At 41.8% G+C, this 15,004-nt stretch overlaps 1 protein-coding gene across 1 annotated transcript in view; it reads right to left on the bottom strand.

Annotated features, from left to right (window-relative positions):
* LOC137536115 (glutathione S-transferase omega-1-like) overlaps nt 1–14,778 on the bottom strand; it is a 79,724-nt gene extending 64,946 nt beyond the window's left edge. Inside the window, exons 1-2 of the mRNA XM_068258168.1 lie at nt 14,721–14,778; nt 14,565–14,633 (exon numbers count right to left, since the gene is read on the bottom strand). Of these exons, the coding sequence (XP_068114269.1) occupies nt 14,565–14,595 (31 nt within the window). The 5' untranslated portion in view covers nt 14,596–14,633; nt 14,721–14,778. The remainder of the gene's footprint in view (nt 1–14,564; nt 14,634–14,720) is intronic.
* Nucleotides 14,779–15,004: the final 226 nt, after the last annotated feature.

Genomic DNA, 15,004 nt, shown 5'->3' with positions numbered 1-15,004 from the left:
ACAGTGGGCTGCTGTGTACTGCCCTTCTGCTGTCTGTCTGTGTTTCCCACTGCCAGGGTACACAGATTTTACCTTCTGCTGCCACTCTGCCACCAGCTATTACATCCAACAATAGCTATATGTGTAATTTGCTGTAAAAAAAATAAAAATAAACCATTAAAAAAAAAAAAGGTTTAATTTTTCTGAGGTGCCCGGGTTGAAAACTGTGTTGTCCCAGTTGTGTATTGGACACGATGTGGGCTGCACGACCGCTGTCTGGGACCTCCAGCTGTGTTTATTTACAGCCCTGGTATCACCGCTAGGTACCAGGGCTATTATGTCACGCTGCCTACCTACCTGCTTCCACACTCACACTACTCCTGCATTCCTCCTGCTGCTGCTGCTGTCTGTCTGCTGTGTTTCCCACTGCCAGGGTACACAGATTTACCTTCTGCTGCCACTCTGCCACCAGCTATTACGTCCAACAATAGCTATATGTGTAATTTGCTGTAAAAAAAATTAAAAAAAATAAACCATTAAAAAAAAAAAAAAAGAAGGTTTAATTTTTCTGAGGTGTCCGGGTTGAAAACTGTGTTGTCCCAGTTGTGTATTGGACACGATGTGGGCTTCACGACCGCTGTCTGGAACCTCATGCTGTGTATTTACGGCCTGGTACCACCGCTAGGTACCACAGCCTATTATGTCTCGCTGCCTGCCTCATTGACTGCCTGCTGCCACACAATCATCCTCCTCCTGCTGCTGCTGCTGAATTTACCTACTGCTGTCTGTGTGTTTCCACTGCCAGGGAGCACATACAATGGCGCTTCCACCATGCGCCACCAGCTATTTATTACGCTCAAAAATAGCTGCATTTCTTTAAAAAAAAAAAAAAAAAAAATAGAAGAGAAATAAGATATAGAAGAAGAAGAAGAAGAGAAAGAAGAAGAAGATATAGAAGAAGAAGAAGAAGAAGATATAGAAGAAGAAGAAGAAGAAGATATAGAAGAAGAAGAAGAAGATATAGAAGAAGAAGAAGAAGAAGATATAGAAGAAGAAGAAGAAGAAGATATAGAAGAAGAAGAAGAAGATATAGAAGAAGAAGAAGAAGATATAGAAGAAGAAGAAGAAGATATAGAAGAAGAAGAAGAAGAAGAAGATATAGAAGAAGAAGAAGAAGATATAGAAGAAGAAGAAGAAGATATAGAAGAAGAAGAAGATATAGAAGAAGAAGAAGAAGAAGAAGAAGAAGAAGAAGAAGAAGAAGAAGAACATATAGAAGAAGAAGAAGAAGAAGAACATATAGAAGAAGAAGAAGAAGAAGAAGATATAGAAGAAGAAGAAGAAGATATAGAAGAAGAAGAAGAAGAAGAAGATATAGAAGAAGAAGAAGAAGAAGAAGAAGAAGAAGAAGAAGAAGAAGAAGAAGAAGAAGAAGAAGAAGAAGAAGAAGATATAGAAGAAGAAGAAGAAGAAGAAGAAGAAGATATAGAAGAAGAAGAAGAAGAAGAAGAAGATATAGAAGAAGAAGAAGAAGATATAGAAGAAGAAGAAGAAGAAGAAGAAGATATAGAAGAAGAAGAAGAAGATATAGAAGAAGAAGAAGAAGAAGAAGAAGATATAGAAGAAGAAGAAGAAGAAGAAGAAGAAGAAGAAGATATAGAAGAAGAAGAAGAAGAAGAAGAAGATATAGAAGAAGAAGAAGATATAGAAGAAGAAGAAGAAGAAGAAGAAGAAGAAGATATAGAAGAAGAAGAAGAAGAAGAAGATATAGAAGAAGAAGAAGAAGAAGAAGAAGAAGAAGAAGAAGAAGAAGAAGATATAGAAGAAGAAGAAGAAGAAGAAGAAGAAGATATAGAAGAAGAAGAAGAAGAAGAAGAAGAAGAAGAAGAAGAAGAAGAAGAAGAAGAAGAAGAAGATATAGAAGAAGAAGAAGAAGAAGAAGATATAGAAGAAGAAGAAGAAGAAGAAGAAGAAGAAGAAGAAGAAGAAGAAGAAGAAGAAGAAGAAGAAGAAGAAGAAGAAGAAGAAGAAGAAGAAGAAGAAGAAGAAGAAGATATAGAAGAAGAAGAATAAGAAGATATAGAAGAAGAAGAAGAAGAAGATATAGAAGAAGAAGATATAGAAGAAGAAGAAGAAGATATAGAAGAAGAAGAAGAAGATATAGAAGAAGAAGAAGATATAGAAGAAGAAGAAGAAGATATAGAAGAAGAAGAAGATATAGAAGAAGAAGAAGATATAGAAGAAGAAGAAGATATAGAAGAAGAAGAAGATATAGAAGAAGAAGAAGAAGAAGATATAGAAGAAGAAGAAGATGATATAGAAGAAGAAGAAGAAGAAGAAGAAAAAGAAGAAGAAGAAGATATAGAAGAAGAAGAAGAAGAAGAAGAAGAAGAAGAAGAAGATATAGAAGAAGAAGAAGAAGAAGAAGAAGAAGAAGATATAGAAGAAGAAGAAGAAGAAGAAGAAGATATAGAAGAAGAAGAAGAAGAAGAAGAAGAAGAAGAAGAAGAAGATATAGAAGAAGAAGAAGAAGAAGAAGAAGAAGAAGAAGAAGATATAGAAGAAGAAGAAGAAGAAGAAGAAGAAGAAGAAGATATAGAAGAAGAAGAAGAAGAAGAAGAAGAAGAAGAAGAAGATATAGAAGAAGAAGAAGAAGAAGAAGAAGAAGAAGAAGAAGATATAGAAGAAGAAGAAGAAGAAGAAGAAGATATAGAAGAAGAAGAAGAAGAAGAAGAAGAAGAAGATATAGAAGAAGAAGAAGATATAGAAGAAGAAGATGAAGATATAGAAGAAGAAGAAGAAGAAGAAGAAGAAGAAGAAGAAGAAGAAGAAGAAGAAGAAGAAGAAGAAGATATAGAAGAAGAAGAAGAAGATATAGAAGAAGAAGAAGAAGAAGATATAGAAGAAGAAGAAGAAGAAGATATAGAAGAAGAAGAAGAAGATATAGAAGAAGAAGAAGAAGAAGAAGATATAGAAGAAGAAGAAGAAGATATAGAAGAAGAAGAAGAAGAAGAAGAAGAAGAAGATATAGAAGAAGAAGAAGAAGATATAGAAGAAGAAGAAGAAGAAGAAGAAGATATAGAAGAAGAAGAAGAAGAAGAAGAAGATATAGAAGAAGAAGAAGAAGAAGAAGAAGATATAGAAGAAGAAGATATAGAAGAAGAAGAAGATATAGAAGAAGAAGAAGATATAGAAGAAGAAGAAGATATAGAAGAAGAAGAAGATATAGAAGAAGAAGAAGATATAGAAGAAGAAGAAGAAGAAGAAGAAGAAGAAGAAGAAGAAGATATAGAAGAAGAAGAAGAAGAAGAAGAAGAAGAAGATATAGAAGAAGAAGAAGAAGAAGAAGAAGAAGATATAGAAGAAGAAGAAGAAGATATAGAAGAAGAAGAAGAAGAAGAAGAAGAAGATATAGAAGAAGAAGAAGAAGATATAGAAGAAGAAGAAGAAGAAGAAGAAGAAGATATAGAAGAAGAAGAAGAAGAAGATATAGAAGAAGAAGAAGATATAGAAGAAGAAGAAGAAGAAGAAGAAGATATAGAAGAAGAAGAAGAAGAAGAAGAAGAAGAAGAAGAAGAAGAAGATATAGAAGAAGAAGAAGAAGAAGATATAGAAGAAGAAGAAGAAGAAGAAGAAGAAGAAGAAGAAGAAGAAGAAGAAGAAGAAGAAGAAGAAGATATAGAAGAAGAAGAAGAAGAAGAAGAAGAAGAAGAAGAAGAAGAAGAAGAAGAAGAAGAAGAAGAAGAAGAAGAAGAAGAAGAAGAAGAAGAAGAAGAAGAAGAAGAAGATATAGAAGAAGAAGAAGATATAGAAGAAGAAGAAGAAGAAGATATAGAAGAAGAAGAAGAAGAAGAAGAAGAAGATATAGAAGAAGAAGAAGATATAGAAGAAGAAGAAGAAGAAGAAGATATAGAAGAAGAAGAAGAAGAAGATATAGAAGAAGAAGAAGAAGAAGAAGAAGAAGAAGAAGAAGAAGAAGAAGAAGAAGAAGAAGAAGATATAGAAGAAGAAGAAGAAGATATAGAAGAAGAAGAAGAAGAAGAAGATATAGAAGAAGAAGAAGAAGAAGATATAGAAGAAGAAGAAGAAGAAGATATAGAAGAAGAAGAAGAAGATATAGAAGAAGAAGAAGAAGATATAGAAGAAGAAGAAGAAGAAGAAGAAGAAGAAGAAGATATAGAAGAAGAAGAAGATATAGAAGAAGAAGAAGATGAAGATGATGAAGAAGAAGAAGATGAAGAAGAAGAAGATGAAGAAGAAGAAGAAGAAGAAGAAGAAGAAGATGAAGAAGATGAAGAAGAAGATGAAGAAGAAGAAGAAGAGGAAGAAGTAGATGAAGATGAAGAAGAAGAAGAAGAAGAAGAAGAAGAAGAAGAAGAAGAAGAAGAAGATATAGAAGCAGAAGATATAGAAGAAGAAGAAGAAGAAGAAGAAGAAGAAGAAGATATAGAAGCAGAAGATATAGAAGAAGAAGAAGAAGATATAGAAGCAGAAGATATAGAAGAAGAAGAAGAAGATATAGAAGCAGAAGATATAGAAGAAGAAGAAGAAGTATACAGTACCGAACAGAATTTTGGACACAACTTCTCTTTCCACCTTTTTTTTTTTTTTTAAAGGAACATCCCCACATAATCACTTGCTGTTGTTACTTGGAAAAAAAGATGTTTCTTGCATCATTCACCCCCAAAACAAGTGTTGGAAGCTATTTAAGGCCAATTCGAATAGTCAGCTCGAATAATGAGCTCGAATACCGACTCGAATAGTGAGCTCGAATTTCGAGGTCGAATCGAATAGTAAAAAATATTCGACTCGAATATTCGACCGACCTCGAATAATTTACTATTCGAATTCGACCTAACTCGAATAATAAAAAGGGGTATCCGAGCATCCCTGATGCAGAGGAGATATCCCAGGGGCAACGGGGTACAAGCACAGGCCACGGACAGGTAATGTATACTTGACACAGGTTACCAGGGGGACATTTACATTAGGGGGGAAAGCGGCAGGGCAACGAGGCGGTGCACAAGGCTGATTCCATATCGATTTCAGCATGAAATTGATTGGGAATTGGCCTGTGGTGTATGGGCAGCTGACATATCTCTCTCTTATCAGATTTGATAAAAGAGAGATTTGTCTCTTGGTCGAATCTGCCCATACATTGCTAGATGTATGGCTACCTTTAGGGAATGAAGGGAAATGACTGTGGGGGAAGGAGAAGGGGGAACACTGCATAATTAACCACCCTGGCGTTCTATTAAGATTGCCAGGGCGGCTGCATGAGGGTTTTTTTAAATAAAAAAAAAACTATTTCATGCAGCCAACTGAAAGTTGGCTGCATGAAAGCCCACTAGATGGCGCTCCGGAGGCGTTCTTCTGATCGCCTCCGGCGGCCAATAGTAACACGGAAGGCCGCAATGAGCAGCCTTCCGTGTTTGGCTTCTCCTGTCGCCATGGCGACGAGCGGAGTGACGTCATGGACGTCAGCCGACGTCCTGACGTCAGCCGCCTCCGATCCAGCCCTTAGCGCTGGCCGGAACTTTTTGTTCCGGCTGCGCAGGGCTCAGGCGGCTGGGGGGACACTCTTTCGCCGCTGCTCGCGGCGGATCGCCGCAGAGCGGCGGCGATCGGGCAGCACACGCGGCTGGCAAAGTGTCGGCTGCGTGTGCTGCTCTTTATTTCATGAAAATCGGCCCAGCAGGGCCTGAGCGGCACCCTCTGGCGGTAATGGACGAGCTGAGCTCGTCCATACCGCTAAGATGGTTAACAAACTGAAGTGTGAGAGAGGGCTGAACTTAGATAAGGCAAGTGATAGGAGCCAGGCAGGCAGCTAACAGGTCAGGAGGGGAGAGTCAGGCAGCCCTGTTTCAGCAGCTTCAGATGTCAGGGCTGCTCAGGCTGGGGGAGAGAAATAAGGGGGAGAGGGAGACAGCTAGGCACTGAATCTGCAGCAGCTCAGGACCAAGCAGTGTGCTGCAAGTGTGTGTGCAAAATACCTGCAGATCTGCACACAGTTCACTCTCTCCTAGTCTCCGCGCTGCCTGTCTATTAGTGTTGTCCGGATCATGAACGATTGTGAGTCGAATCATCCAGATCATCAAAATGAACGATTCGGTTCACAAAGGGTGTGGAGCCAGGAACAGCACGCCCTCCCTCTTAGTGGGCAGGAGGGTCCTGGAAGCAGAGCAGAGATGGATCGCTCAGTTGGAGGGGAGCCAGCCTTGCAGCCAGAGACAGGTAGATGAGAGAGGGGACATGGGTGCCACTGCCAGATATGTGTAGAGCACATGTTCTGGCTGTAATGTGCTGCTACTTTTAGACTGTCTGTCCCATAGTTGTGCATAGTGAACAAATGGGAAAGTTTTGACTCAGCACAGCTCAGTAACTTTGCAGACAGCGTGCTGGGCTAGAATGACTGAGCAGGCACTGTGATTGCAGTGCAATATGATCCTCCTGCACTCTGCTCTAAACAGCTGCACTTATCGTCTCCCTAAATGTATACAGTGTTGGAGGCGAGAAAAGGACACATTTTGGAATGCTTTCTCTCACTGTGAGACATATGCATTCAAAGTATACAGATGAACATATCGTGAAATATATTTAAAGCATATGATTGCAACATCTGCTCACCCCTCTTCGTCCACCTCCTCCCTTCTCTGTCCACTCCCTGCCATCTGTCCATCTTCTCCGCTTCTCTGTCTGTCCACCCCCCTTCCCTTCTCTGTCCACTGCAGGGAAAGTCCTGTCCTGCTAGTCATTTCACCCCCGAATGCTTCCCTAGTAAAATGATTCGAGATTCGAATCAAAGATCCGGATCTTTTCAATGATCCGATTCAAATCATCAGAATCATTGAAAAGATCCGGACTTCCCATCTCTACAGTCTATTAACTTCTTCCTCCTCCTCCTCCTGGCTCAAATCTCGGCTTCTCTCCTCTCTAATCAGCCCCGCCCCTCAGTGTCAGAGAGGAGAGTAGAGATGGGAAGTCCGGATCTTTTCAATGATTCGGATGATTTGAATCGGATCATTGAAAAGATCCAGATCTTTGAACCGAATCTCGAATCATTTTACTAGGGAAGCGTTCTGGGGGTGAAGTGACTAGCAGGACAGGACTTTCCCTGCAGTGGACAGAGAAGGGGAGGGGGGTGGACAGAGAAGGGGAGGGGGGTGGACAGAAAGAGAAGGGGAGAAGATGGACAGAGAAGGAAGGAGGTGGACGAAGAGGGGTGAGCAGAGAGCAGAAATGTTTTTTTGCACACATTACCCACATGTAGCAATCATATGATTTAAATATATTTTACCTATATGTGCATCTGTATACTCTGGGGAATGCTTTCTTTCACTGTGAGACGTTTGCATTCAATGTGTCCTTTTCTCACCTCGAACACTCATCATAAATTTAGGGAGAAGTTAAGTGCAGCTGTTTAGAGCAGAGTGCAGGAGGATCATATTGCACTGCAATCACAGTGCCTGCCCTGTCATTCTAGCCCAGCACGCTGTCTGCAAAGTTACTGAGCTGTGCTTCTGAGAATAAGTTTCCCATTTGTTCACTATGCACATCTATGGAACAGACAGCCTAAAATGAGCAGCACATTCCAGCCAGTACGTGTGCTCTACACATATCTGGCAGTGGCACCCATGTCCCCTCTCTCATCTACCTGTCCCTGCAAGGCTGGCTCCCCTCCAACTGAGCGATCCATCTCTGCTCTGCTTCCAGGACCCCGCTGCCCGCTAAGAGGGGGGATGTGACGCTCCTGGCTCCACCCCCTTTGTGAACCGTATCGTTCATTTTGAATTTTGATGATCTGGATGATTCGACTCACAACAAAGATCGGGATCAAAGATCCGAATCGTTCATGATCCGGACAATACTAGAGGAGAGGAGGGACGCTTTCTCATCTCTGCTGTGTGTGTGCACCAAGCTGGAGAGACATGGGACAGCCGCAGCAACCTCAGCTCTCCTGCTGCTCAGACAGCGGTGCTGAAATCCGGGGGCCCTGGGCCCCTGTAGCTCCCTGACAGCACGGGGCACGTCACTGATGTGATGGCTGTAACCCCCTGATGGCGGCTCTGAATCCAAAACACAGGCAAGAGTCGTACATGGCCGATCCAATCAGAACGATAGCACCCTGTGCTTCATCAAGACAGCTTAACGCTATAATGGGCAAGAGAACACTGCAGGAGCAAGACTTAAAACAGATCTGACATGAAAAACTAACTATAACAAATAACTCGTCTATATATCTTATCTAAAGTTTAGATAGTTTACACAACAAATCTGCTGCAAACAGCTTTAATAGAATATGATTGATTATTCCTGTGATACAATGACAGCAGCCATGTTGTTTGTAAACATTACACAGAGGCAGGCTTATCTGCATCTTCAGCAAAAAAACCTAATCCCCCCTCATCCTCCCTCCTCCCCTCTGCCTCTGAAATCTCTGGCTAGTAATACCTCCTCCTCCTCCTGCCCTTCTAGGGGAAAGGTGTGGCTACAGACTGGCTGGAGAGCCTGAGCTCTGATTGGCTGCAGCCTCCAGCCAGAACTTTCTCCAACATGCTGGACAGCTGCCCAGATTAGCAAGTGTCCAGTTAGCACTTCCCTCAACAGGCTAGACAGTTGAGAGCTGATTAGCTGCAGCCTCCAACCAGAATTTTCCCCAACCTGCTGAATAGCTGAGCCCTGCTAGACTCTCCGCCTAAGGCGTACGTTAAAAAAGGGCGCCGGGAAAAAAGGGCGCACGGTTTTAAACGATAAGCATGAATAACGTTTAAAAAATAAATTGTGCTATATTTCGTTTAAAAATAATGTTTTATAAAGTTATAAATCATTAAATAATGTGTATGAAATCGACAATTATAAAAACGTTAATCTTCCGTTTAAAAAGTGAAACGTATGACGTTTAAAAAAAAAAATACTAAGTAACCCTCCCTGTACCTACCCCTAACCCCTAGACCCCCCTGTTGGTGCCTAAACCTAAGACCCCCCTGTTGGTGCCTAAACCTAAGACCCCCCTGTTGGTGCCTAAACCTAAGACCCCCCTGGTGGTGCCTAAACCTAAGACCCCCCTGGTGGTGCCTAAACCTAAGACCCCCTGTGATAAGCATTAATAACGTTTTAAAAAATATTGTGCGGTTTTTCGTTTAGAAATAATGATTTAAAAAAGAAAAAATTTTACAATTTTTCGTTTATAAATAATGTTTTAAAAATATTGTACTGTTTTTCGTTTAAAAATAATGTTTAGAAAATTATAAATCATTAAATAACGTGTAATCATGAGAAGCAGTTATAAAGCATTAAAAGTCTCCAGGCGCCGCTTTTAAAACGTTATTTTTCTCCGGCGCCCTTTTTTCCTGTTGGGCGCCGATTAAACGATATTTATTATGGGAGTGAATGGCGGCGCCCTTTTTGTCCACCTGCCTCATGCGCCCAAATTTCCTGCTTCCCCGCCTAAGTGCATAGAATGGACGCCTGGCTGGATGCGTCCATTCCTGCACAATGCAGAAAGCTGCAGGGATACCAAGCATTCCACTGGCTGCGAGTGCTGCACAAGAAGAGGAGACGCAGCGAGAAGACCTGGACAGTGGCGAACCCGGCTGACTCACGTAGGACCCTTCAGGTAAGTCCCTGACAATCACCCAATTATTTCTGTTTTTATTATAATTGTATGTTAGAAATTCTTCTGTAACCCTTCCCAGATTTGTTCCTTGAGACACTCCTGTTTTAGAGGTCTACAGACAATTCCTTTGACATGCTTGGTTTGTGCTCTGACAGACACTTTCAACTGTGGGACCTTATAAAGACAGGTGTGTGCCTTTCCAAATCATGTCCAATCAACTGAATTTGACACAGGTGGACTACAATTAAGCAGCAGAAACATCTCAAGTATGATCAGGGTAATCAAGATGCACCTGAGCTCACTTTTGAGCTACATGGCAAAGGCTGTGAACACTTTTCTACATGTGCTTTCTCATTTTTTTTTATAAGTTTTCTTTTTTGTAATAAATTTGCCAAAACCAGGACAACTGTAACGAGAGGGATATGGATGTTGCCATATTTATTTCCTTTTCAGCAATACCAGTTGGCTGGCAGCCCTGCTGATCATCTGCCTCTAATACTTTTAACCATAGACCCTAAACAAGCATGTAGCAGATCAGGTGTTTCTGACATTATTGTCAGATCTGACTGGATTAGTTGCATGCTTGTTTCTGGTGTTATTCAGACACTACAGCCGCCAAATAGACCAGCAGGACTGCCAGGCAACTGGAATTGTTTAAAATAAAATAAATATGGCAGCCTTCATATTCTACTCACTTCAGTTGTCCTTTGAGTAATTTTTTATTGTTGTCATTAAGGGGTGTTGTGTGTAGAATTTTGAGGGAAAAATGAATTTAATCTATTTTGTAATAAGTCTGTAGCATAACAATATGTGAGAAAAAGAGATGCGCTTTTAATACTTTTTGGATGCACTGTATATGATTAGGTATTTAGGAGCAAAAACATCAAAAGGGTATTAACATGGACTGCAGCTTATCACAGGATGGGACAGGAAGTGAAAAGGAGACGGAGGAGGATGCTGGAAGAAGGGACAGCATGGAGCCGGGGACTCGCACCGCCGGACAGGTGATGTATTTCTGCTGGCCGGGGGAGCAGGGGTGGCGAGCTGAAATCGATTCAAAATCTGTGTGCAGTGTATGGGAAGCCATTAGATCCCTCTCTGATCAGATTCGATCAGAGAGGGATCCATCTGTTAGTCGATCTGGTGGCAATCAACCAGTGTATGGGCTGGTTCACACGGGCGTCTGCTGTGCCTTCGCTTGGCGCCGCGTTTAAATGCCAGCGTTTAAAAGCTAGCTTTTGAAGACTTTTGGGAAGCGTTCAAGGCTAGCAGTTCTGGTCTCTGCTATTGTTTCCTGGCGTTTACCGCCTCCGAAAGCAACATGTTGCTTTCGAGACTAGACGCAACGCCGGGATCTACCGCCAGGCTTTCATGAAAGCCTGCAAAAGCCAGCTCTAAATGCTCCCATTCACTTGAATGGGACGGCGGTAGATTCCAAAAAACACGGCGTCTGAAACGCCCATGTAAACCAGCCCTCTGGCAGCCTTAAAGAGACTCTGTAACATTCAAAAGATCCCCTGGGGGGTACTCACCTCGGGTGGGGGAAGCCTCCGGATCCTAATGAGGCTTCCCACGCCGTCCTCTGTCCCACGGGGGTCTCTCCGCAGCCCTCCGAACAGCCGGCGACTGTGCCGACTGTCATTTCAATATTTACCTTTGCTGGCTCCAGCGGGGGCGCTGTGGCGGCTTTCCATTCCGAACTACACGGAAATACCCGATCTCATTCGGGTCCGCTCTACTGCGCAGGCGCAGGAAACTTGCGCCTGCGCAGTAGAGCGGACCCGACGGCGATCGGGTATTTCCGTGTAGTTCGGAGCCGACAGCCGTCAGAGCGCCTGCGCAGGAGCCAGGAAGGTAAATAATGACGTCACCGCTGCCCGGACTCCACGGAGGGCTGCAGCGAGACCCCTGACGGATGGAGGACGGCGTGGGAAGCCTCATTAGGATCCGGAGGCTTCCCCCACCCGAGGTGAGTACCCCCCAGGGGATCTTTTTATGTTACAGTTCCTCTTTAATACCTATAGTGAAAGCCTTGTTTACATCTTTATTTTATACAGTACAGTACCTTGTATTAAATATTTTTCTGGAACTGTTTTTGGATTGTGGAATGAATCACTTGAATTTACATGAATCCTTATGGGAAAATTCGCTTTGATATAATAGTCCTTTGGTTTACAAGCATGTTTCCGGAACTAATTATGCTCGCAAACCAAGGTTCCACTGTATTTATTATATTCCCCTAGATTACCTAGTGCAGGGAGAGTCATCTGTTAGATTCTCCCTGCGCCTAAATTACAGCCACTGGAAACATATGTATGCAACTGCAGGTGCTATGCAGTGCCAGTGGGATTGTGGGAAGTTTTTTTTAGCTACAGTAACAAGCTTATCACAACAAACAATTGCTCACTCCCAGCTCTGGCCATTTCCTATCTTTTTTCTAGTCAGCAGACGCCTATCAGCCAATCAGGTGCAGAGTTATACACCTTGTGTCTGCCGTAACAAATCTAGCAGGAATTGCATAAATTAGGCAGCATTCAGGTGGGAGACTTCGGTTGGACGTCACGTAATTGTAGATTATGTCACTAGCAGGACAGCGCCATGCAGGCATCCCTCCCACAGGGGTCCCTCCCTATCCAATCGCCTGTCAACGGCATGCTGGAAGCTGGTGGTTTGTGGGACCTGGCCAGTAAGAGAGCCCGGGGCCCCAGCTGTCGCGTGAACCATTGTTTGTGGTTTTAAATTTTTTTTTGCAGCTTCTAGGATGCAGCTGTCCTGTGAACCATTGTTTGTAGTAACAAGCTTATCTCAACATGCAAATTACAGAAAACATCCTATTTTGGAGAAGATAAAGACACTATAGTAAGGTCGTTAAATTCCCTCTCCCTTTGAAGAGTTTACACAGTGATGTAAGCCTGTTGCCTAGGTGATGTTTGTTATGGGAGGGACAGTAAGCTGTGCCAGTAGGAAGGGAAAATGAACAATGAGCTGCATTGAAAAAAAGGATAAAAAAAGCAGAAGTTATGTCTTTTAACATCACTGAGAAAAAGTAAAAATGGAAACCAGCAGAAATATTATTTTATCTTTTTCATATCATCATATTTTTCCTAAAATCTAACGGTGAACACTAAAACAACAGGATAGGTAAGCTAAAAAAGTATTTTCTTATTGGATGATTTTTTTTTTCAGTTAATGTGGAGTTTCATCTCACGTTAAAAGAAAGGTCCGAGATGAATAAAAAAAAATCTACTTACCTGGGGCTTCCTCCAGCCCCTGGACGCCGTCCTGTGCCCTCGCCACAGCTCCGGTGGCTCTTGGTCCCCTCCGGTGCAGATGCCGACCTCGCCAGAAAGTTCCCATTCATTAATCTCCCTGCAGACCACTGGGACCGCAGGCTTCCATTGAAACCTGTGTCACTTCCCTAGGTACATTGTAGCAACACATTGCCTCCTTTTGCGTACGTATTGTACGTGAATCGGAAGTACTCAATGGTGACATCTTGTGGTCATATAGTAAAATTACACCTATAGGCATTAGGGAATAAAAAAAATGTCATATGTATGAGGTAGAAATTAGGTATGGATGTAAAACTGAAAAAAATGCACCCTTATTTCCAAATAAAATATAGTCACCATTCATTGTACTAGGGATATAATTTTAACGTTGCAATAACCAGGACAAATGGGCAAATAAAATGTGTGGATTTTAATTATGGTAGCATGTATTATTTTGAAATTATAATGGCTGAAAACGGAGAAATAATTATTTTTTTTCGTAATATTCTCGGTAAACGCATTTAGAATAAAGTAATTCTGAACATAATGTACCACCCAAAGAAAGCATAATTGGTGGCAGAAAAAAACAAGGTGTAAATCATTTAGTTGTGATATGTAGTGATAAAGTTATTGGGGAATGAGAGGGAGGAGCGCTGAAATGTGAAAATTCATCCCGTCCATAAGGTGAAAAATACCCGCATGCTGAAATTATTATTATTATTTTAGTATTTATATAGCGCCGACATATTACGCAGCGCTGTACAGTGTATATATATATATATTGTCTTGTCACTAACTGTCCCTCAAAGGAGCTCACAATCTAATCCCTACCATTGCCATATGTCTATATTATGTAGTGTAAGTACTGTAGTCTAGGGCCAATTTTTAGGGGGAGCCAATTAACTTATCTGTATGTTTTTGGAATGTGGGAGGAAACCGGAGTGCCCGGAGGAAACCCACGCAGACACGGAGAGAACATACAAACTCTTTGCAGATAGTGCCCTTGCTGGGATTCGAACCAGGGACCCAGCTCTGCAAGGCGAAAGAGCTAACCACTACGCCACCGTGCTGCCCCCATATTTAAATGGTTAAATATTGTTAAAAGTACTGTATATGTCCTGTTTAGTTCAAATCTGTTGCTATAAAAAAGAAAAGAATAATAAGCAAATGGCTTTCAACTCAAAACAAGCTGTTCACCAAAGTTACAGAAACAGAACACCTTCATTTTAGAATCCCTGCTATGAAACCACATCAAAACAAGTTAGGAAGGAACAAGACATTATTGTGTGTAGTTATAAAACACACATATGCAGCACAAACATCTGTTTGAAGCCTGTACCACATAGAAAGTGGGTTGCAACAAGAACTGAATTATAAAACAAGTGGGCAGTGCAGAGAGCTCAGCATTCTATTGGGTGTTACTAGTGTGCTGTCTCCACCCTTCACCACTGCAGCATGGAGGCTATGCTAACTTGTCAGGTTATATAATAATCGCTTTCTAACAACAGAAGCTCAGCATGAGGGTTGGTACACTTCCTGACCTCAAACATTAGTGTTTGTCACTCAGCCTGAGCGAAAGAATTCAGTGATCTGTCACTAATACAGCGACAGCTCCTCTCTCCCTACTGCCTCCTCCTCTCTGAGAAATACTGGACTAGTGAGGCTAAAAATGTCAGTCAGTTTCCCTGCCCACCTACCTTTAGCTAAACTTTTCTGCGAAGGGGCCATCACTGCAGAGTGACTGTTGCTGCTGTCTATGGAGAAACCTGTATGGCAGAAGAGTGAGAAGTATCAGATTTGGCTTCCCATTCACAGCTCTGCTGCCTTTGTCTTCAGGAATCCACCTAACTCACCAGCGACGAGGCTGTCTGTGTGTTCCTAGATTTCTAGCCTGTGTAATTGTACTGCTCCTAGCGCCCGCCCATAGCTGAAATTGATTTATAATCCAGCCCTCGGAACATAACAGCCAGAACACTGAATGAAAAAAGACACAAACTACAAAATCGCTACTACAAAAAAATCTTTCCTGGATTAGAGGCTACTGGGATTATCCCATCAAGTGAGAGGATAAAAGGGAGCTACCAGCTATATTGTTTGCATATATATGTGCCCAGCATGGTTCCCACTAGAACGCTGA

Source organism: Hyperolius riggenbachi, chromosome 10 (assembly GCF_040937935.1).
Source record: "Hyperolius riggenbachi isolate aHypRig1 chromosome 10, aHypRig1.pri, whole genome shotgun sequence".
NCBI classification, from domain to species: domain Eukaryota; kingdom Metazoa; phylum Chordata; class Amphibia; order Anura; family Hyperoliidae; genus Hyperolius; species Hyperolius riggenbachi.
This window is presented reverse-complemented; position numbering and strand designations above follow the sequence as displayed.